This window comes from Borostomias antarcticus (genome assembly GCF_949987555.1).
Source record: "Borostomias antarcticus genome assembly, chromosome: 1".
NCBI classification, from domain to species: domain Eukaryota; kingdom Metazoa; phylum Chordata; class Actinopteri; order Stomiiformes; family Stomiidae; genus Borostomias; species Borostomias antarcticus.
This window is the reverse complement of record NC_140234.1, coordinates 32,267,115-32,291,016: the sequence shown is the minus strand read 5'-3', so window position 1 is coordinate 32,291,016 and position 23,902 is coordinate 32,267,115. Positions and strand designations below refer to the sequence as shown.

Below are 23,902 nucleotides of genomic sequence, written 5' to 3'. Positions count from 1 at the left end.
CTAAGGCTAGAAGGTTAGCTGTTCCATACATACACCACCAGAGGGCCTCAGCGAGCTAAAACACTGAACAAAGGCTAAGCCGCAGGAGCCGGGGCTTGTTCTCCAGAAATAAGGCTCAATAATGTCTGGGCTGTCTTGAAAAGAGCCCATGTTAGTATCCAAGTGTGCCCTAAATAAAAAGGTAAACCATGCAGTAACCAAGAAAACTCAATGACCAAGTTATGTAGGCTGACAAGTGGTGCTTTGAACAGGAATTAACTGCATCATTGTGCTTAAAAACATGTATTGTTGCTTCTGTTAGTCTCTAATCTCCTTTCCCTCTCTTCTATCTCCCCCCCCTTCTCTCTCTCTCCTCCCACTAAGCCTACTCATCATCCCTGGGGGAGTGCGCGGCATTGCTGTTAGAAGGGGGAGGTTGGCGAGCGGACGGTCTCGGCTGAGCTGGGGGAGTAGTCCTCGGACTCCGAGGTGAAGTCGGCGGGGGACAGGGTGGGGTTGGCGCCGTGGGCCGGGCCGGAGCCGGCGCCGGGGAGGCCGCTGGGCGCGGGCTTCACGTCCGGGTGGCGTCTTCGCGGGAAAACCTGCCTCTCCTTATCGAGCGCGGTGGTCTGAGAGCGGGCGACACGGTAGAACAAACAACAACGACAATAACAACTGTTAGCAGCGCATAAGGAACAGGAGCTGTTGAGGAACATGGCGCGTTGGTTTCAGTCAGAGGGAGCGGTCTCACGACTCCTGTCCAGCATGGTTGTCCTGCGCCCCACCGGACCAGAACACACAGTAGCCCGACCCCAGGGGGGCAGTGAGGACAGAGCAGAGCAGCGGTGTGTAACACATTCAACATCAGGCGCACCATGTCTGACTCTACCCTGGTGATAGAGAATAGACATTTACACAGCCATCAGACAATGGCGCTTTAAAGGATCTGTGTAAAAATGTATGAAACCTGACCTGTATGTCCTACACCCTAATATGCACTGAATATAAGGGATGAGATGCCTTACATACAGCATACTGTACCCACACAAAAGCAGTACAAACCAGGTGAGAGACGGGATTGGCCGGGTGGCCGGGTGGCAGGCGGGGTGTGAAAAGCGGGCCTTGTGATGGATGGGATCTATTCTGCCAAGGACGGTAGAGAGAGGCGTGGCCAGGAGTCGAGCGGCGTTCCGCCCGGAGGCAGGAGTTTCGGTCCTTTTGGGTACGGAGGATGTCACCATGGAAACACTGCAGGTCAGCACCACGCTGTGGCGTTACCTTATCCAGTACAGTACATCCCTGGGCGCTGGTGGTAGCGTCCCTGACCTCTGACCTCTGGATGGTAAGGCCTGGTAGTAGCCCAGAGACCCTGACCTCTGACCTCTGGATGGTAAGGCCTGGTAGTAGCCCAGAGACCCTGACCTCTGACCTGGTAAAGCCGTCATCCAGCTGAGCAGAGAGGGACGACTCAGTGGATTGAAACTTTCAACAGCAGGCTACTGACCTCTGCTGAGTCAACAACTCTCAATCATCACAGCTCCGATGCCCTGACAGCACATTTGATGAAAAAAAACAAGTTGAAGATTGAAATACTTTTCTTTTTTTTTTGCACTGTCAACTAAAAACCTATGAAAGCTGCTACTGTACGCTTTAAAATACCAGAACATTTCCATTGAAGGACATGGGAAACACAATGCTCGCTTTTCCCTGCAAAGTGAAATTGTCGAAGAAAATGATGGTGATAGATGAAAAATTTAAATATTGTCAAAGCAGAAAGCAACTATAGATTCAAATCTAAGCAGGGTCAATGGGATCCCTGACAACTGTGCTGGCAGTCCATTAAAAGAGAGGAGGAGAGGAGGACAGAGGCCAGGGCAGAGAGAGGAGGGAGAGAAAGAGAGGAGGAGAGGAGGAGAGGAGGACAGAGGCCAGGGCAGAGAGAGGAGCAGAGGAGGAGAGGAGGGCAGAGGCCAAGGCAGAGAGAGGAGGGAGAGAAAGAGAGGAGGAGAGGAGGACAGAGGCCAGAGCAGAGAGAGGAGGGAGAGAAAGAGAGGAGGAGAGGAGGACAGAGGCCAGAGCAGAGAGAGGAGGGAGAGGAGGACAGAGGCGAGAGCAGAGAGAGGAGGGAGAGGAGGAGAGGAGGACAGAGGCCAGAGCAGAGAGAGGAGCAGAGGAGGAGAGGAGGACAGAGGCCAGGGCAGAGAGAGGAGGAGAGGAGGAGAGGAGGACAGAGGCCAGGGCAGAGAGAGGAGCAGAGGAGAGGAGGAGAGGAGGACAGAGGCCAGAGCAGAGAGAGGAGGGAGAGGAGGACAGAGGCGAGAGCAGAGAGAGGAGCAGAGGAGGAGAGGAGGGCAGAGGCCAGGGCAGAGAGAGGAGCAGAGGAGGAGAGGAGGACAGAGGCCAGGGCAGAGAGAGGAGGGAGAGAAAGAGAGGAGGAGAGGAGGACAGAGGCCAGAGCAGAGAGAGGAGCAGAGGAGGAGAGGAGGGCAGAGGCCAGGGCAGAGAGAGGAGGGAGAGGAGGAGAGGAGGACAGAGGCGAGAGCAGAGAGAGGAGCAGAGGAGGAGAGGAGGACAGAGGCCAGAGCAGAGAGAGGAGGGAGAGGAGGAGAGGAGGACAGAGGCGAGAGCAGAGAGAGGAGCAGAGGAGGAGAGGAGGACAGAGGCCAGAGCAGAGAGAGGAGGAGAGGAGGAGAGGAGGACAGAGGCGAGAGCAGAGAGAGGAGGGAGAGGAGGGGAGGAGGACAGAGGCCAGAGCAGAGAGGAGCAGAGGAGGAGAGGAGGACAGAGGCCAGAGCAGAGAGAGGAGCAGAGGAGGAGAGGAGGAGAGGAGGGCAGAGGCCAGGGCAGAGAGAGGAGGGAGAGGAGGAGAGGAGGACAGAGGCCAGAGCACAGAGAGGAGGGAGAGAACATGATGAAGAAGCCAGCGGGAGATGGAGAGACTGGACTCTGAGCCACTCGATGACGTAGCAGAGGTTGAAAGAAAAAAGAAAAAGAGGATGGAATCAAGGCAAAGCAGAACTGGTCTGGCACTGAACACCAGAAAAAACACAGAGTTTCAAACAGCACTGCTTTGTGGGAGGATGAATAGGAGAATAGGAGAAAACAAACATTGGAGCAGAGTTTCTATCCGTGTGTGTGTTTGTGTGTGTGTGTGTGTGTGTGTGTGTGTGTGTGTGTGTGTGTGTGTGTGTGTGTGTGTGTGTGTGTGCGTGTGTGTGTGTGTGTGTGTGTGTGTGCGTGCGTGTGTGTGTGCGTGTGCGTATGTGTGTGTGATCTTACTGTGATAACAGACACTCCCGCTGTGGTGCTGCTGGCTTTCGGTCTGGTGTTAAAGTGCTTTTTGATCTTTCCTGCCACACACAGCTGCTGCTCGTTCACTGACAGGCCATCATCCTGAAACAGAAGCAGAGCAGGATCTCTGCTAAGAACACGTCAACACTCAGAACTGTAATGTCAACCTACCTGACCCTCTGCTCAATCATATACTGGGTAGAAAACTCCTGCCAAACTGGTATAAGTTGATTTTTAGTCTGCTTTTAATACTATTCAGTCCCACCCGTTAGTGAACAAACTCACTCATAATTTGGTTTAGACCATATACTGTACTGTTCATGGCTGATAAAACGGATCTTGGATCTTGAATCTTAAATTATGATTTGTGTGGATTTTATATGTACCATGTGGGTTCTTTAAAGTCTCTTACAGGAAACCAATTACTTTAGCTACAAATAATGTTGAAACTTAATATGGGCCTTCATCTGATTGTATGAATAAGTGTATGGGTGAGCTGGGACTGAGTTGTTGTTGTTGTTTTTGTTGTTGTTGTTGAGCTACTGTATGAGGTGGCTCAGGAGGTAGAGCGAGTTGTCCAATGTTCGTAGGGTCGGTGGTTGGAATCCCGGCTCCTCCTGTCCACATGTTGAAGTGTCCTTGGGCAAAGACACTGAGCAGGCCAGCACCTTTGGTGTGTGGATGTGTGTGTGAATGGCTGAATGAGAGGCCATTGTAAAGCACTTTGGATAAAAGTGCAGTCCATTTACCCTTTATTTGTTGAACTTACGTTGACCCAGGGATGGTCCAGCACCTGCAGAGCTGTGTATCTCTGATCCACCTTCACCTGTAGCATCCCAGTGATCAGGTCCTGCACACAAACAGACAGGGCAGGCTTAGCTCGGAGCAGATGGTCAAATGGAGGTAGTAGTGTCTACTAGGGCAAGTACAAGCACTCCGTAGGCAAACACCCTCACAAACCTTAGCAGGGTCAGACACATTCTCCCAGTATGGTGATGGGAAATCCAGCTGGCCCGTCAGAATCTGGTCAAAGAGAACCTTGTGGTCCTCACTGCTGCTGTTAACAGAACAAATAGAAGACATGTTCTGTTACTCATAACAGTCATTCTCAACATCAGACCTGGGTCGATCATAGATAGTCCCGGTTCCACTTCCTGGCACACTCAACGAAGCCTGATGTTCCCCAGCACGGATGGGGTCCTCCAGATGACGAGCGGCGTTTGCATCCCGATATCATTTGCCAGATTGGGAAATTGGGTCTTGTGACCAGCTCTCTTTCTGGGCTACTGCTCTAGTCGCTCTCTTTCTGGGCTACTGCTCTAGTGACGCTGTTTTTGGGCTACTGTTCTAGCAGCGCTGTTTCTGGGCTACTGCTCTAGAAGCACTCTCTCTGGGCTACTGCTCTAGTCGCTCTCTTTCTGGGCTACTGCTCTAGTAGCGCTCTTTCTGGGAAGGTTTCTTCCTGAGTGACCCCCTGAGTGAGCGGACTAGAGTGACTTTACTCCGCTGGGTTTAACTCAGCTGCGAGTAACTCAACAGTCACATTAAGGGGACTGGTTCTCTATCGAGTTAAGTGGTTTGGGGGCTGCATCTCCAATAAGAAAGAAATAGTTTATTTTAATAAGTGTTAAGTCCTTTAACTGTCACTGTTTCGTTTAGGAAACTTGAATGAATGAAGGGAATGTTTACAGTAAAGTAGGCCTATGTAAGCTACCTGTACAGACGTATTACCTCCGCCCCAGCGACAGCGCAGGGAGAGAGGTAATGTTTTCGCTGACGTGCCTGCATTTGTCTGTTAGCAGGATTACAAAAAAACTACTGGACCAGGTTTCACGAAACTCGGTGGAAGCATGGTGCAAGGTGTAGCAGGTTCCATCTAAGAACACATGACATTTTGGAGCAGATCCGATGCAGGGGTCGGGTCCACGGGCCACCCACACACAGCCGGACTGGCCACTCACCTCCATTGATGTTTTGGACCTCCAAACTCGGTGGAGGGGTGTAGCATGGGCCAATTTACAACCCTTTAAATTTTGGAGCGGATCCAAATCACGGATCGGGTCCACGCCATGCCACGGGCGCCCAAACACAGCCGGACTGGCCATTCACCTCCATTTATGTTTTGGACTATGATAACGCAAAAATTACCTAAACGATTTTTATGAAACTCGGTGGAGGGGTGTATCATGGGCCACCTTAGAACCCATAAAATTTTGGAACAGATCTGAAACACGGGCCGGATCCACGAATGAAAACAAAACTTAGAACGAAGCCAGCTCCCTGTGTGAGGGTGCTAGAGATACAGGCTTTGACTGGGATGCGCGGGGCGAGAGCCCAGAGTGCACCGCACTGCCCCCCGCTGGCTGTGACCCGAGAGGGGTGCTACATAGCCAGACAAATACAGCCACCCATTCACCTCAAGGCATTTTTGCCTCCGCCCCAGCCAGTCACGGGGCAGGTCCACAAGCTTCCCAAACACAGCCCGACTGGCCATTCACCTCCATTCATTTTCTGGACTAGGATTACGCAAAAACTACCAGACTGCTTTTCATGAAACTCGGTGGAGAGGTGCAGCATGGGCCAAGAACCCATTCAATTTTGGCATGCACAGAGCCACGAAATGCATTCAAGGGCAGAGGTCTGTGCTCTCTTAGCACCATTTCTCATTTAAAATGCAATGCAATGTAATTCACAATAGAAAAAAAGACTGCCCTTCAAAAAAAGGAAAATAGGATTCACATGATTGTGTTGTTTGTCCTTCGAAGTGACACTATTAAGCATATACAAGGAATTATGTCTGTTATTTTTAAATTATGTCTGACTCCACTATGTTATTTTTTTCATGGCAACACCACATTCAGATAATACACTGCATTTTCCTTTTTTCCTTTAATAGATGCATTATTATTTGTTGCCACCAGAGGGAGAAAGAGGTCCACAGACTCCGGACATCAGCCAGTGTGATTACAAATAAATTACAGCCTATATACTGTAGATAAAAAGATAAAAAGTCAATGTCAGTGGTTGAATACAAATGTTAGAATACATACTATACATACATACCCACGGAATGGTGGAAACCCACACAGCAGTATGAATGTGATGACACCAGCTGCCCAGATGTCAACCTTGAGGCCATATCTGGAAGATTCGTCAGAAACACAGACCTCATCACTTTTTCCCATTCATCGGAACAGCATTTCACAGGAGTAGATATCGCACTTCACAGCTGCATTCACTCAGCTCACTTCTTCAAATATGTCCCCTGAGGAGACGGTGTGTCTCTGACTCACCCAGTTTCAGTGATGATCTCTGGTGCGACGTAGGTGGGGGTCCCACACACACTGTAGAGGGGCCCGTTCACCACGGTGGCCAGGCCAAAGTCCCCTAGTTTAAGTGACTTACTGCCGTCCTGGTGCTCGTACACCTAGGATAGACACAGTCCAATAGGACATGAGGGCACCAGCACTCAAGACAGTCCCTGACAATAATTTGTTATGGTTTATGTTAATGATATGGTTTATGCTATTCAGAAACTGTGAACTCTACTGGAGAGGTGATGAAAGCTGTGTGTGTGTGTGTGTGTGTGTCTGTGTGTAATAAAATAAAGATTAAAGTGCAGTCTCTTGCCCACATTAGGCTGGCCCCAACGATTCCAGTGTTTAAATCCCGCCTGAAAACACATTTGTTTTCCCTGGCGTTTTAATACCAAGTATCAGAGTAGCACTTTTTATCTTTCATTATGCTTCTATTGTCCTATTGTGTTGTCTACTGTGTTTTTGTATTGATTGAAATGGAAAGCACTTTGGTCAACTCTTGTCGTTTTAAATGTGCTCTATAAATAAAGTTGGATTGGACTGGAAAACTGTTGTCAAACACTGATTCATTAAAACACACTATACACCGTAATCTAGTCCATTCCATCATCCTCGCTTCTCATGCTGACCGTACAAGATCACACTCACCAACAAGTTCTCTGGCTTGATGTCTCTGTGGACGACGTTGAGGTTGTGCAGGTACTTAACGGCGCTGGCCAGGTTGTACAGCATCCCGCTGGCGTCCCTCTCGGTGTACTTACTGGAAGATGTGACTGCGTCGAAGAGGTCGCCCCCCTGTGGACACGAAGAGTCATGACACCACTGAACTGAGACAGGGATGAAAGGTCATGTGCTTAAATGTCTTAGAAATTAGCTGTTATTTTTTATTTCTTATTTATTTTCATCAGGCAAGACCAATTCCTATTTACAATACATTAGCAGCTCAGTGGTCATGTGGTTAGAGTGTCCGCCCTGAGATTGGTAGGTTGGGGATTCGATCCCTGGCCGAGTCATACCTATTAAGACTATTAAGAAAATGGTACCCAATACCTTCATGCTTGGCACCAAGGGTTGGATTGTGGGTAAGTCCCTGTGACACACTAGCGTCATGTCCAGTGGAAGGTAAGGAATCAGTTGATAGGCTCCTCCCCTATGGGCCACTAGGCTCCAGAACCATTGATTCACAAGGCTATTTACAATGGTGGCCTGAAAATGAGCTAAAGATAGCCAAATTAGCTAAAGTTAAAGGATATTTTGAAGGTATTGCTCCATTTTCACCACTCATGCATTTACTAAAATCCCTTAGCTGAAATGGCAATTTAGAGCAACAGTTTAGAACATAGTTTAGTAGGTGATGCCAGTGAGGAGTCACATTGACCCAAACGTTGATTTCAGAGAAAGCGGAAAGACGGTACCTTAACCAGCTCCATGACGAGGTAGAGCTCGCTGAAGGTGTCCATTTCCTCGATCAGCAGCACGATGTTGGGGTGCTTAACCCGGCGGAGGATCGACACCTCGTTCTGGATCATGTGCTCCTGAGAGGTCAACAACAGGCTCCAGTCACATAGTGAACAGCACTTAACCTCATCTGAAGAATCACTGTAGTCAAACATTGAAACATGTTTTTTTTTTTTTTTTTTAAAGACCAGATAACTAGAAGTTATTACAGTAGCACATTGAGCCTTAAGCACGAGCAGCCTTCACCTTTCCCCTGCATTTGCCTTTGTTGATGACCTTCAGGGCGTACTCTCTGCCTGTAGACCGCTCCACGCACTCTCTGACCACCGCGAAGTTACCATCCCCTATGGTCCGGCCGACTTTGTACCTCTCCGCTATGGAGGGAGGGACCGGGGGGGTCTCCTCAATCGGCTCTGCTGCACAACCAGACGATAGAGAGAGAGAGAGAGAGAGAGAGAGAGAGAGAGAGAGGGAGAGAGAGCCTGTTATGAAGATTGTATGAATTAGATTTAATCAATGGAGGTCTTAGCTGGTTCATTCCTCGCTACGAGCCCCAGGGTCTGTCTGCCTCACCTTCACTGGCAGCCCAGTCTCCCTCATCCATAGAGCTGCACACCTTGGTGGAGGCCAGGGAGAGGGAGGAGCCACTGTGCTGGGATCCCTGGTGGAGGGAGAGAGAGAGGGGGGGAGAGAGAGAGAGAGAGAGAGAGGGGGGGAGAGAGAGAGAGAGAGAGAGAGGGGGGGAGAGAGAGAGAGAGAGAGAGAGAGAGAGAGAGAGAGAGAGAGGGGGGGGGGGGGAGAGAGAAAGAGAGAGAGCGAGAAAGAGAGAGAGAGAGAGGGAGAGAGAGGGGGGGAGAGAGAAAGAGAGGGAGCGAGAGAGGGAGAGAGAAAGAGAGAAAGAGAGAAAGAGAGAGGGAGAGAGAGAAAGAGAGAGAGAATTCATCAAACTTTATTTGTATAGCGCATTTCATACAGAGGAAATGCAATGTGCTTTACAGAGAGCAAAAGGTGGGATGGACATAGATCCTACCCCTGAGAGAGAGAGAGAGAGAGAGAGAGAGAGAGAGAGAAAGAGAGGCTCTAATGGTGGTCTCATCCTCTGTACTGTTCTCACAACAGACAGAGATCAATAACAATGAAAGCAATGGCATTTCATCTATTACATAAGCTGATACATCTCTGCTGTTTTAAGTGGGTGCCAGAGCAGAAAGAAAGTGGCTCCTGTTACAGTATGTAAAAATGGACACAACAGCAATTTTAATTTAGAAGCCCCCTTGAATACGTTTATAGTATTAGTTGTCACACAAATCTGTGTGGTGTGCCATTCATGGCTTTACATCCTCTCATAGTACTCTGAACTCTCCTACCTCTTCGTCTAACTCAGTTCATAATCTTTCATTCTCTCTCTCCCATCTATTCAAATCCTTCTACATCCCATCTATTCAAATCCATTCAGTGGCAGACACAATCATTCTAATCCAGTATGTGGATCACAAGGTAACAACACAGAGATCTAACTGTAATCCAGGAGGTGTAGATGGATTTCCTTACCCGCCGTCTCCTGAGGCTGACTGGGCTCGTTGGTGAGGGACTGGGAGATTTCCCTGACCGAGGTGTGGACAGTTGGCTGCCTGCTCCCCCGTTCCCTACAGCAGACCAGACAGGGATGTACTGGACACTCACATGACAACAACAGTCATTTTACTGTAATATAAAATACAATTAGAACCTTTCAGGCACTCCTGAGAAACTTAATGCACACATTAATTTGCTGTCTAAATGGGTAGCAGAATTGTGTTATACAGCTGCCGTCTAATCCCTGGAATAGCACTGTGAGATAAACATCCCAATTCTGGGAATACTGGTACAAGATTTTTAAATTTAAAATGTTTAATTTTTTATCTTTATGTCTTATGTTTGGTGGTGTTTTTAATTGTTATATGTGATTTATGGACCCGAGTCTGCTAAATAAAGCTGATGATGATGATGATGACGACAATTTGAGATACTGTAGATCAATATTTCAAAATATTCTGTGAAATAAATGGCCTCTAAGGATACTGCAGACAGGACTGAAGAAACAGAAGCAATTTCACTGACAAGGCAGACAGAATGTCTTCTACAGACCGTTAAATGTACTGTAGGCAGTGTAAAAAACACAAGTCAAAATAATTACCTTCCAAACACAATCACTCTGCTAACAACAACATCAGCAACAGCAGCAGCAGCAGCAACAACAACAACAACAGCAGCAGCAGCAGCAACAACAACAACAACAACAACAACTGTAAGGAGCACTCAAAAGTCCATAACTGCTTACATCAGGAAAACCCATCAGAGCTTTAAATGAACTTTAAATGGCCCCCGCTGAGGGCCCAGTAGAGCCTGAGAGAGCCTCTCTTCCAGTTGCAGCATGATGGAGTACAGTGCTACTGTATTCCCCTGCTAGTTCCTTCAAATCCCACCTCAAAACCCACCTGTTCAAACTAGCCTACTCATTGTAATTGCAGCACACTGTTATGTTTCTTTACAATTGTCTGTTCTACATCCCCCCTCCTATACGTCCGTCTCCCTAGGCCCTCTGTCCTGTACCTTCTTTGTTTTTAATTGCCCTTACTGTTGTTGTACTTTTTACTGTATATATTATCCTGCTTGACCTTGGGTGTCCTGAAAGGTGTCTTTAAATAAATGTATTATTATTATTATTATTATTATTATTAGTCTAATGAACGAGCGCTGGAGAGCCCTGGGGGGGGAGGTGGGGGGTGCAGGCGCAGGGCAGAGTCTTACCAGAGCCGGTGGAGGCCGGGGACTTGCTCCGGTGGGAGGCCCCTCCCCCACGGGGGGAGCAGCGACCCTGCAGGGAGGAGATCCGGCCGTAGGAGGTGGACTTCACTACTCGGCATTCTGGGAAATGGAGAGAACACGCAGTCAGCTGGAGAAGAGTAGGAGTATAGTAACAGTTATTATTAAAGTATGTCTTATTAAAGTCTGTCTTATCTTACTACTTGGGAGTCTTAGTACTGTGTTGTACGTTTTATCTTAAACTCACTTCAGCATGAAAAACAGAACTCTAGATAAGAGCTTCACACCCAAATAATTCGAGTTTACGTGTGAATTAGTGATGTACGGGTCAGCTGTCTGCTCAACTAAACCAGCACACAATTGCTATCAGCGCACAATAGCCCATCAGCAACTGCCCGACTACCTCTATACGTCAGCCTGCATCCAACCCCACGCTGCAAATACTGAAAATACAACGTGCAGTTCTTTTTTTTTCCCTCTCAAAACAACAGGTATTTATTGAACAAGAAGCCGATCCACACTGTAACGATATTGTACTGTAACTATCACTACTAACTAGAACTAAACAAATATACAGTTAGTTGAGCGACCACACTTTGGCTGGCGAAAGTGGTGTTTAGGAGAGGTGGTGACGTGTGTTTGTTAAGTCAGAGGACGCGAAACTGAGCCCAGGGTGGCGGCCAGAAAGAGTGGAAGCAATGCTGACGAGAAACACAGTGACACCTGTTACAAAAGCACAATGTAAACGTGACAAGGTAATACTGTGTGTGTGTGAATTAACTGTAAATTGGTGCAGTATCAGTGTCGTGTGCCACAGTCTTCGTATTGACCAACACCACCACACTTAACGTTTTCTTACCACTTTCATCCAGGAGGAAGTCATCCTGGTAGCGGAACTTCTCTGGTCCGCAGGCAATGAAGATGTCATCCTCCCCGAAGAAGTCCTGCAGGCATGACAGCTGGAACGGAGAGACAGAAAGAGGGAGAGAGAGAGAGAGAGAGAGAGAGAGAAAAGAGAAATAGTGAGAGAAAGAGAGAGAGAAAGAGTGACAGAGAAAGAGAGAGAGAGAGACTTGTCAGTTTCAGAACAAAACCTCGGTAACCTCTGTATCTTTCCAAGGAGCAATCAGATTGTTGTTGACGGACACACACGTGTGAGAGAGATCCTGATGGAGTTTTGGTGGAGCTCTGTCTCGTGTGCAGCAGTGGGAGCAGGCATTCTGGGATCGCTCATCTACACTAACTATCTGATTCATGTGAAAGTCCCCCCCCCCCCTTTTCTAAGTGTCACTCATTGAAGGCCCCAAATGAAGCCAATAGTACTAGTTTTATTTATTTTATTTACTAGTTTTATTTCGTGGAGCTCCACCGCATAAAGATGCTTCATTCCTAGTACATTACATTTACATTACAGTCATTTAGCAGACGCTTTTATCCAAAGCGACTAGCAATAATTGCAGGAAAAGCCATTGTACTACTACTTGCCAGAACTCACAAGTGCATCTCCTTTCTAAAACTCTAGTAGTGTACCCATGTTGCTTTTAGGCAATGCAGGGATTTTTTAATGTACGTACAATATAGCTAATAGGAGTACAGGGGCCCCTATATAAGGGGGATAAGACCCTGATTCTGTCTCCTAAAATCTTTAGCAGAACAAACATGTCTATTATCTTTTTTATACATCACACTTGGAACAAAATCCAGAGCTCACTAAAGTTGGACCCATTGCATAGTTCCTGCTGCTAAAACAATGGTTTGCTAATGAAATTCAGTATTTTTCCTCCACATACGGGGATGGATCTGTAATATAGAAAGAATGTTTGGGAAACCTCTAATTGAGATATAAACGGTACCATACTATATACTTCCAACCAGCAAAATAATTTTCCAGGCCCTTTAAAGCTGTGAATACTTTCAGACACAGAGCACTTTAAAAGGAACATCACACACTGTCCGAACCCCTGCCTCTATCTGGGCCCAGGCACGCACACACACACAGACACACATCAGTGTTTGCCACACCTCTCCCATGATGCTCTTAGCCTTTCTTGCTCTGAAAATGTAGTTTGACGTAATGTATTGCTCTATATATGGCTCTGTGTGCTACTAACCCTGTTCTGCCTCCCCTCTCCCTAGTGCCTCTCTCTCTCCCTCCTATCTTCTAACCAGGTCCAGTGGATGCCCCACTGTCACCAGCAGACCACCCTGAGTCCGATAGATACCCCTGTGTCTGCTGCAGATGTCGTAGCAAATTAGTTAACACACACACACGTACACACAGACATACACCAGTCCACTTCCGGCTTTAGGCCTGGGCCCAGTACCCCCTTCCCCTCACACGGGTCCGTATCCTCTACCTACCCCCACCCTACCCCTGACCCCTGCCTCTACCTGGACCCAGGCACACTCACACACACACAGACATACACCAGTCCTGGGCTCAGATCCCCTTCCCCTCACCCTAACCCGGGTCCGTATCCTTTTCCTACCCCGATCCTACCCTTGACCCCTGCCTCTATCTGGGCCCAGGCACATTCACGCACACACAGACATACACCAGTGTTTGCCATGTCTCTCCTATGATGTTATTAGCCTCTCTTACTCTGAAAATGTAATTTAAGGTTATTTATTGCTTTATAAATGTTCTTAGCCGGTAGACAAACATACTCCAGGAGCTTGCTCGATCGCCTTGTTGAGAGGGGTCAGGGAAGAATTTTTACAGCTCACTTATCTGGCCCCCGGGTGATTACTGTTTTTTTGCTTCCCTCTGGAATATGTAGGGGTGGGACGTCTGCCCACCTCCCTTGTTCTCTGTAAAGCGCATTGTGTTGCCTCTGGGTATGAAATGCGCTATACAAATAAAGCTTTGATTGATTGATTGACTGTCACTGCATCTAAAACCATACCACAAACTACCACATGCACATTACACTGGTAAACATCTTTCAATGATTTCACCAAATGCAGGCAGATGGTTCTAACAAACAAACAACAACAAAAGTGTCTGAGTGAGAAAACTTAGCATAGTACTGCTCAAGCCAAGGAATGAGACAGAACAACTAGATATAAAAGTGTTTTCTCAAAAAAGGAGGGTTAGGGTTCACTTTTCTTCTGAGCTGAAACCTCCTTTGATGCTGTAAAGATACAGACGGGCTCGGTTATGCAAAACTGTCTCTTCATCTCCAACAAACCATATCAGCTTAACCTGGCCGTCAATGTTAATGATATCTCAGGCACAATAAAAGACAAAAAGGCTCCAGCTGGATCAGCAGAGAACCGTGGTAAAATATAATTCCTGCTCAGAATGTAGCGCTAGGAGGGACAGAATCAGTGTGAATTTGACTGCATGCAAATGTTGTTACAAGATAACAGCTCCGTTATTATTCCGATACAGGTCAGCATACATTACTGATTACACCATCTGATGGAAGACACCATCTGTGTATTCAAAGGCATGACAGTTGGACATGTTGTACTACCTTTCTCTGCCAGTGGAGAGCAGTGTTGAATTACAAAAGAAGGCTACGGTGATTCAAACATTTCTTCATAGGCAATGGCCAACTTAATAATGAATTATTTGCATGCCTTGCTTGAGCATCCAGAGAAAGGGGAGTGAAGTCACAGAGCTGTCCATCGCCTCTGAAACGATTAAATCCACATGAGAGACAAACTTGCCAATCACCTTGGACTGGGCCAGTCAGAGGAGAGGCGCTGGAATATAAGTGGCCGTTGCTTATGAGAGAGAAACACAGCTCTGCTCCTTGGAAGCAGCATGATAAATAAATCAAGACGTTAATAGTCCTGACCTTCTCCCTGAAGGGCTTCGTTGCAGAGCTCAGCGGTCCTGGAGAGATAATGAACAGCACCTGCCGTTTGGCCGTCCCTCTAACTGAATCTGTCCCTAGTAGTGAGGACGGTGATGTTGCGCAATTAATTATAGTACCCAGATATGTTGTTTAAATCAGAAATGGCCACACTAGGTTTCTGGAAAGAGAGCTGTATTAGAACTCCTTCATAATTGATGAGGATGTCTCTTGCATGAGATACTGCTGGGTGATTATAAATAATGGATTTTCCTTTCAAGGATGCTACATTATAGCCTGTACAATAGCAATCACACAAAGACCAACAGAAAAAAGACTGTATCTGCTCAGTTAGTTTTGAGATGCAGTTACAGACAAAACTGACTGAGAAGTGTTGTAATATTTAACTTAAAGCAATTTCGTTTTACAGAGATAACTTATTGTTGTGGCAAAATGTCCTCCTAATTGAGATCATGAGTGTGACAATTAATTTTCAAGACTTGACAATTAATTTTCAAGACTTGGCAATTAGCCGTTTGTAGCCTACATCTAATAATGATATAATTTAAGGTCGCCTATAGCCTAATTCTATGTATATTATTATTAAATGTCTCTCATGACATGAATGGATTGCATTTCACAAATTAAGATTATAGATTATTTTTCCTCCACTTAGAGTATGTTGCTTAAACAGATGTCAGAGTAAAGGTCAAGGTATTGGGTGTTGTTTGAATGAGCCGATGAGGCTAGTTTCAGTATTCTTGAGGTAATGGGGTATAGGGGCCTCATGGAGCGCAGTCTAGCAGGTCAGCTACCACATTCCAAACAATGTACAAACAGTTTCCACTAACCAAATCATAACTTTCATGTCATCACATTGACAGATACATAATAATGGGACTCCTACTGTAACTGGAAAAACATTTCCCACAGGACAAGAGGTAGGTTGCCTTCTCTCCCTCACAGCGCAAAGGACCATCAGCACGTGCAGTTTCACAATGAGGATTATTACCTCCGATTTGCTCATTCAGATTAGAAAGCAAGCTACTGTCTAGGGGGCACTTCCCGCCTTCACTAGTCCCTGCTCTTAGCATGTGAGCATGCTCGAGAGTAGTCAAAGTATGGACTGTATACATCTTAATGGACACAGGGCATAAAACAGGTAAACAGGTTGGGAGAGGTAACTGCCCTCTCCCTAGCAAAGAGAATTAGGGATTCACAATATCGGCAATCATATCGGTATCGGCCGATGCTAGTCATTTTTGTATATATCGGTATCAGTCCGATGTGCAAAACAGGGCCGATGTGAACAGACGATAATTATGTGTCTAGCTGTTGTTGTGTGTTGTTGTTGTTGAGAGGAAACAATGCGGTAAATCTATGATTTATCGACGTTTCAGAATGTTTTGGAAGTAGACAGTGTTTACCTGTGTTTTTCAGAATGTATAACATTTGATTATCATAGAAACTTGTTTTTGTACAGAATATATCGACGTCGGTGAATATCCGTTATCGGCCATGACGGCAATGTTAATATTTGTTATCGGTATCAGACAAACTTTTCATAACGGTACATCCCTAAGGAGAATCTCTGAGATTCCTCTGTAAAAAAAAAGCAACTGAAAGATAAATCAGTATCATAGACCAATCATAGACACCAATACAAGTGGTTTGCTACGAACTCTAACCATCCGTTCTAAAACTTATTTTTAAATGATTATGGTCTTAATACCCTCGTAAAAACTAAAATAAGCCGATAGACTGTATACAGTTACATCCTGTATAAGTCCCCAATGACATATCTTTACAGCAGGCTATTATATAAGTTATAATAACCGACTTCATCAGGGCCATTCAGCAACATGCACTGCCATACAGCTCCATTAGGATGCACCTCCGTTTACTACCCCGGTCATGATTTCCTGTGGAGTCAGCCTCTTCGGAGGAACAGATGATGGTTATTCAGTATGCTCAGCTCATTGTCCTCACGTTAGCCCAACGCTCTTCTCTAGTCTAGTTTTCTAATAGACCACAGTGCTGTCATTTCAGCTACCACAAAAACAAGGAGTATCACTACTGCTTGTGCCTGTGATTTCAATAAGAGCATTGTTGTTGTTTTTTCCTGATGAGAACATTCATTAAAGCCGTTTGGACAAACAGAGTGAGCATATAATGAGGGACTAGGCCTGGTCACATAGAAAACATAGATTCAGTCAGACTACTACTGTAAATGCTTTCAGTCTGTGTCTCCCCTACAATGTACTAGTTATGTCACCATCAAATCAAACTGTATTTCTGTAGCGCAGGGGGAGAGGGGGGGCATAGGTCCCACCCCTACATATTCCATAGGGAAGAAAAAAAAGTTTCACACGGTGGCCAGAAAAGTGAAAAGTGAGCTGTAAAAATTCTTCCCTGACCTCTTTTGACCAGCACCATAGCTGTGTGATAGTGCAAACACTGGCGCAAACAAAAGACCTTTGTGAGTTTACCCAGTAAAACTGTAAAACTACACCTTGAGTACTTTCTGGCCTGTAGCTGGTGAGCGTAGGTAAGCAGATTGAAGTGCCATCTGATGTTTTCATCCGTTTGTGAGGGCAGGCCCGTACCGACTGAAGTGAGCAATCACACGGCCATGTGTTAAGCCTCACTCAGCAGTGACATCATCTGTGATGGCCGCTGTGTGCGATCGCCAATAGAGATTGATTGCACGCACCCCTTGGCCCAAGCAAACGGCTTACTCAAGGTCAACAGCAGTAATTGGATCTGAGTGCAGAGGTTAGCTGACACAGGGGGCACCAGTCGTCCCATAACCACACCCCACTGAATCAAAATGTAAGATCCATAGAATAAATATTTGTTTTTTCAGCCCCGGGAGGAGACATGTATCTGCCGGATAAACAATTTGCAGGCTGTGCAAGCCCCACGTTATCTTGCTCTGAAGACAAAGTCGGTTGAATCCTGGCATGTATTCTGATAAGACATACTGGCTGATTAAACTGACAGACCGAGGTTAGTGATGTGTTTGTAATTATCCAGCTATAGCCGAGGGGATGGGATTTCCACAAAGTCAGACCTACTCAGTCAGTCAGCCAGTCAGTCAGTCAGTCAGTCAGCCAGCCAGTCAGTCAGTCAGTCAGCCAGTCAGTCAGTCAGTCAGCCAGTCAGTCAGTCAGCCAGTCAGTTCTGTATATTCCATGCGAGGTCAGATGTTCACAGCCATAATACTTCTGACGGAACCTGTCCGCCAGAAGTCCGCCTGTGTGCCACTCGCTTTCAAAGCTCTGTTTCACATTCCCTGTAATGAAGCGCATGAAGGCGCATGCACCAATAGAAAGGTAGAGTCTGAAATACAGTGTATATCTGTAACACAGGGCAGGCTGAGAGAGGATTCAAAGCCTCCTGTCTATCTACTAGCTACGGAAGGCTAGGCTGTGACCAGGCCTAGTCCCTCATTATATGCTCACTGTTTGTCCAAACAGCTTTAATGAATGTTCACAGGCAAAAAAACAACAATGGTCTTATTAATCACAGGCAGAGGGCACCTTCCGTAGCTAGTAGATAGACAAAGTGGATTCAAAGCCTCTTGTCTATCTAACTAGCTAGCTAACTAGCTAACTAGCTATGGAAGGGGCCCTCTCTCTCCGTGTTGCCAGGCTAATCCAATCCCTGAGGTTTCTTTCCACAGCTGAGCACCGTGACAGAGTGACTCAGCAACACGGCAGCATGGAGGTGCCTCAGTCATGGCTGCCGCCCGCCACCGCCGCACACCTGCAGCTGCCCCTAGCTCCTCAGGGTGGGGTCTGGGAGCACTCGCCCCTCAGGGTGGGGTCTGGGAGCACTCGCCCCTCAGGGTGGGGGGGTCTGGGAGCACTCGCCCCTCAGGGTGGGGGGGTCTGGGAGCACTCGCCCCTGAGGGTGGGGGGGTCTGGGAGCACTCGCCCCTCAGGGTGGGGTCTGGGAGCACTCGCCCCTCAGGGTGGGGGGGTCTGGTAACACTCGCCCCTCAGGGTGGGGGGGTCTGGGAGCACTCGCTCCTCAGGGTGGGGTCTGGGAGCACTCGCCCCTCAGGGTGGGGGGGTCTGGGAGCACTCGCCCCTCAGGGTGGGGGGGTCTGGGAGCACTCGCCCCTGAGGGTGGGGGGGTCTGGGAGCACTTGCCCCTCAGGGTGGGGTCTGGGAGCACTCGCCCCTCAGGGTGGGGGGGTCTGGTAACACTCGCCCCTCAGGGTGGGGTCTGGGAGCACTCGCCCCCTCAGGGTGGGGACTGGGAGCACTCGCCCCTCAGGGTGGGGTCTGGGAGCTATCGCCCCTCAGGGTGGGGTCTGGGAGCACTCGCCCCTCAGGGTGGGGGGGTCTGGGAGCACTCACAGATCTCAGTCCAGGAACTCACTGCCGTCCACTGGAGCTTCACTTCAGAAAGGGAAAACGATGCCTCTCTGTCCATCAAATGTTGAAGCCTGGTAAGAGACTGTAAATATTATTACAAGATGTCGGAACGATAAAGACTGTATGCATGTGTGCATGTTCATCAAAGGCTGTTCTCCAATGAAACGTTTGGTCCAACTGTAACTAATGTGTAAAAGGCTGTCTTAATTACTGATCAAATGACTGCTAGGATTAAACGCTATCTAAACAGGCAGTTGATTCCTCCACCCCTGGGCCACAGCCAGGTACAGTAACAACCAGAAGGGTGAAGAGCCATGACAACATGCCCAGAAGGGGCAGTATGAGACCCTAGAGAGCTGCACCATGACCACAGACGGGCTAAAAAGTGGAATACTGGACAAACTGCTTTGCCGAGCACAGCACCCAACCACTTAGCAGGAAAGCCTACTGGGCTGGGACAATTTAGATCACTTGACCTGAAGAGATAATACCGTGGACTCGTGTGGGCATAACGGACAAACTTGTCAATACTGTACGAACTCTCTCTTTATGATTTAATTAGTGAATGATGCTAATGCCAGGATGTAACGGGACCGAAACCATGAAACAAATTGAAAACGAACACTGCGTGAAGATGAAGGACACTCATCTTGAGGCGTTTCGGCAGCATGTCACACTACAGACCGTGCGTTACACGGACATATTATGTGAAGTCATTCCATTTATTTCCTGTACAAAGACAACAAAGCTGGTATTTTCTCAAGGCTTAATACCCTCATCATCATAACTTATCCTTGCTATTGCACCAGTCTGCTGCCATTGGTAATAATAGGGGTTGCAGTACAAAACAGCAGCGGAGTCTCTCTCACAAACACGGTTGTGACATCACAACTGCAGAGGCTGTTCCTTAGCAACCATCCCAGGCAACCACCTCACTATAGAAACCATCAATGGCGGGGGGGGGGTTGAATCTCATTCTTTGAAAATGGGACCCAAGGGGAGACAAGATAATCTACAGACATACTGTAGAGACATTCCAACTCCCTAACACTACACTTGTGTTAGTGTGCTTTTTCTTACATATTTCCTTTCTCTGCAGGAACAGATGCTACTTATAGAGTAATGAGAAACATTCAGTGACATGATAATTCTAATTGATAGGTTTTTATTATCCTTAGCCATCATCGGGATATCATCCAGCAGTCATTCTGTCGCCACACCATGTGAGAAATTGCAAGCTGTCGCTGATTTCTGTAAATGATAAAGGGATGTTTGAATCCTTCTTTCTAACGGCTGACAAACACTAACAAAGCATGCTACAGTAGTTGGCTTGTAGATAATACAGTAATCGCCAATATATTATTCATACACTGACAATGACGCGATGGGTGTTGACACATAGGGGAGTCTCTCTGCTGTCCTGGGGAGTGCATGTCTCCCAGCGCGATGTGGGGTCAGAGAGGACATGAGGACACAACAAGATGGAGGCAAACCGACCTGATGCATCCATGCCAGTGTAACAGTTTCTCGTTCATTTGACCCATGTTAAGGGATTGTCCAGGGCAGGATTCAAACCTACAACCCTTGGGCTCGCAAGTCGGATCTGCTGACAACTTTGCCAAGAGAGATATGTCTATCGGCAGGGTCGTTAGCGCATCCTTTATACCAGGGGAGTGAGTTTCACCAACAACTCACTACGACCTCGGAGGGCTACCTCACTCCACAAGGGTTTGCGAGGACTCACCGTTCACTCAGTCACACCAGTGGACCTGCCTCTCCCCACACAGCATGTGCTCAAGTACTTCAGCAGCCCTGAGGAGAAACACAGGCCTAGGCTCTCTTCTCACTGCCATCTTCCCACCACTCCACTTTCAACATGCAGCCCAATGCAAATAATATGAGTGTGGCAGCTGTGGCTCAGGAGGTAGAGCTGCTTGTGTAATGACTGCAGGGTCGGCGGTTCGAATCCCGCCTCCTCCTGTCCACATGTCGAAGTGTCCTTTGGCAAGACACTGAACCCCAAATAAGCAGGCTAGCGCCTTGCATGGCAGCTGCCGCCATTGGTGTGTGAATGTGTGCGAATGGGTGAATGAGAGACCATTGTAAAGCGCTTTGGAAAAAAGAACTATACAAGTGCAGTCCATTTACCATGAGTGGTTTAGAATAGCTATGATGGGCTACAATGCCACAGTCATAACTAAATCAAAACTCCTCCCGCGTCCTCTCCTCCTGGCCATGGTTTAGTCTCTGTGTATCTTACACTTGTGGACAAAGAAAAGTGTTGCTTTTCTCTGATGCTGCATGGACTTCAGGAGAAATACAGTCTGGTCTGCTTTTGGCTACTGATGTACATGCAGCTTGACCTGAACAGAACCAGAGCACATCTCAAATCAGACTGCCCCATGACACAACGGGGAAGCAGCATGAGGGCTTTTCAATCCAAATGGTGAGTGCAATGAACAGCCGGGGTGCAATATGTTCTGAACTCCTGCACAGGAATATTGATGCCAAGAGTCCCACTGCCATGTCAGGCCTCAAAGCATTAGTTGCTATTGGAACCATATATACTGCATATAGAGAAAGGAAAATGCCATGCATTTGATCATACTGTAAAGCTGTGCAACCCAGTTTAGGTGCCGGATGCACACACACACACACACGTTACGAAGTATTCTCTAATACTTCATAACACGTTTGTGTGTGTGTGGGGATGTGTTGAGAAGGATACACCTGTACACTTAATAGAACAGTCATCGCTGATAACCTACCAGTTTCCCATCAACAGTGTACAGTCTCTTGACAACCCCAGAGTCTAGCTTGATGGCCTCTGTGATGTCGGTCAGGACCTGGTCAAAGGAGTGGGCCGTTTTCTTGTTGAGCAGGATGCGTACAGCCTTGCGAGGTTTAACACCGCTGCGAATAATGGTCACCAGTTTGGGTCGAATGAAGTCTCTACCCTCCCTGGCTTCTAAGGACCCACTCTTGTCACTGCCCAGGGAGGAGGGGGCACGGGTGGCAGCAGCAGTCATCGCCCCCACTGACCAGTTGGGGTTAACATTCTTGGTGTAGTCCAGCTGCTTGAAGGGCTCTATGGATCCACACACATAGCTTTCTCCTGCAAGTAGTCAACAAAGAGACACATTTCCCATTGACTTGTCTCATGACATTATAACAATAGCATACATTTAAAATGAAACACATTGGGAGTGACAATTTTGAAAAGGCCACACTGCCACCTCACCTTCTATTAATTGGTCAATACTGGAAATCCTATTTGTCCCTTCTATGGAGTAGATGGTTCGGACACCCTGGGGCAAATTGACATTGTCGGATAGTGACCGGGTGAGGTCAGCCAACAGGGCGTCCATGGACCTGAATCTCTCCTGAGAAATCGCATACACAATCCCTTTGAAGTAACGGTCGCCGTTGCGATAGAAACGGACCTTTATGGCCTTTTTCTCCGAACTCAGTGCTTGGAGGGTCCGGGTTCGGTAAAGGCTACAGTGGGCGCTGTGCGTAGGACTCGGAAGCCCGTTCGTCCTGGAGCCCCTGCGGTTGTACCTCAGTGCTTTGTCACGTTCATCAAAGTGCTCTAGTTCCATGGTTGTGTATGATGATCACCTACCTTAGGTAGGAAGGCGTGTAATTAGAACAAACTCATTTTCCATTTTATAAAAATATAACAATAACGAGACTACAGGTAGGCTAAATGACGATTTATCAAGCTCTGAATTGATGGATGAATACACACGAAATTATCCCACATGCCTATCAAATTCTACAAACGCAAACACTTCAGCCATGTTGACAAGTAGGCTAGCCAACATTATAGGCCTACTATGTCTTAAATGAAACGATTATCACCGTGATCAGTTAATTTAAGTAGCCTAGCGAATATGTTGAAAACGAGCACAGTGCATGGCCAAATAGCCTAGCACACGTAGCCTACCTTTAAAGCATGCCAGATGAAACCAGCTCCTTCGATTTCAAATCAATTGCAAGCTTATAAAGCTGTGCCGCAGATTTGTATAATAGGCTATTGGGGTAAGAAAAAAAAAACGTTTCTTTGTTTTCCTGTGCGCCTACGAGAAAGGCGGAGGGTGCAGGACTGCAGCTTGTTTCTATCCCTTTGCAGTGCTGGTGCTCTCATCAATGGGATGAGAACGATGGGAACCCTCTTAGCACGTTCCAGCCTCTCGTAGCCTAGGCTACTGGGTGTGGCGGTCGCGCCCTGTCACAGCTCTCACATTGCGGGCAGACGGAGACGGCATGCTGTAGCATCATCTTACAATCATGCCACTTCTGTAGCATAGACGGAGTATATTAAATTTACCCTTGACCTTTTCTCTGGTTTTGCAATATTCAACTACCAATCACACACAGGACATATAAACAGAAATAAAATAACCTTTATTCACCCTGTTGATGCTCCTCCGGGAAAAAAATAAAGCAGCTCACACACCAGATTGCCATTTTCTCAGCCAAAATAGAGGAGAAGGAGGAATGACATTTAGATGAGCTGTACGGGCCAACCAGCACAAGGTAATTGACATCAAACTAAGGAGGAAGACTGATATGAACTAACAAAAGCATAGCTGGGGTTTTGTTCACATGCTGTGCTCTCGACGAAAGAGAACTCTTAAATAAAAACAGAGTTGTCAGGGGCAACATGGAAACTATAGGGGTTCTGATGAATCTCTGGGTCGAAAGGAGTGAGGTAAGGCTATGGACTGTTAAGTCAATGGGCTATTGGTCAGGTTACTCTTGCCTTAGAATGAGTTCAAGCTTGGTAGAGAGGATGTGGAGGTCTCTGAAGTCAGGTGGGTGATGGGTGAGGCAAGGTGATCTGGCCATGGCGTGGTTG

The 23,902-nt window shown here is 47.2% G+C and overlaps 1 protein-coding gene across 3 annotated transcripts; it reads right to left on the bottom strand.

The window, feature by feature from the left end:
• Positions 1-401: 401 nt before the first annotated feature.
• Positions 402-22,640, bottom strand: dclk1b (doublecortin-like kinase 1b; the record flags this gene model as incomplete). Of its 3 annotated transcripts, none has more annotated exons than XM_084446281.1 (15): positions 402-608; positions 3,259-3,372; positions 4,040-4,120; positions 4,231-4,327; positions 6,334-6,411; positions 6,564-6,697; positions 7,236-7,382; positions 8,003-8,122; positions 8,292-8,461; positions 8,619-8,706; positions 9,597-9,691; positions 10,836-10,952; positions 11,710-11,809; positions 21,807-22,153; positions 22,280-22,640. In XM_084446281.1, the coding sequence occupies 15 exons, from the start codon at positions 22,638-22,640 to the stop codon at positions 402-404; spliced, it is 2,256 nt and encodes a 751-aa protein (XP_084302407.1). The 3 variants fall into 3 exon arrangements, with proteins under 3 accessions (XP_084302407.1, XP_084302408.1, XP_084302409.1); XM_084446282.1 differs by having other exon boundaries at positions 8,292-8,458; XM_084446283.1 differs by having other exon boundaries at positions 8,625-8,706.
• Positions 22,641-23,902: the final 1,262 nt, after the last annotated feature.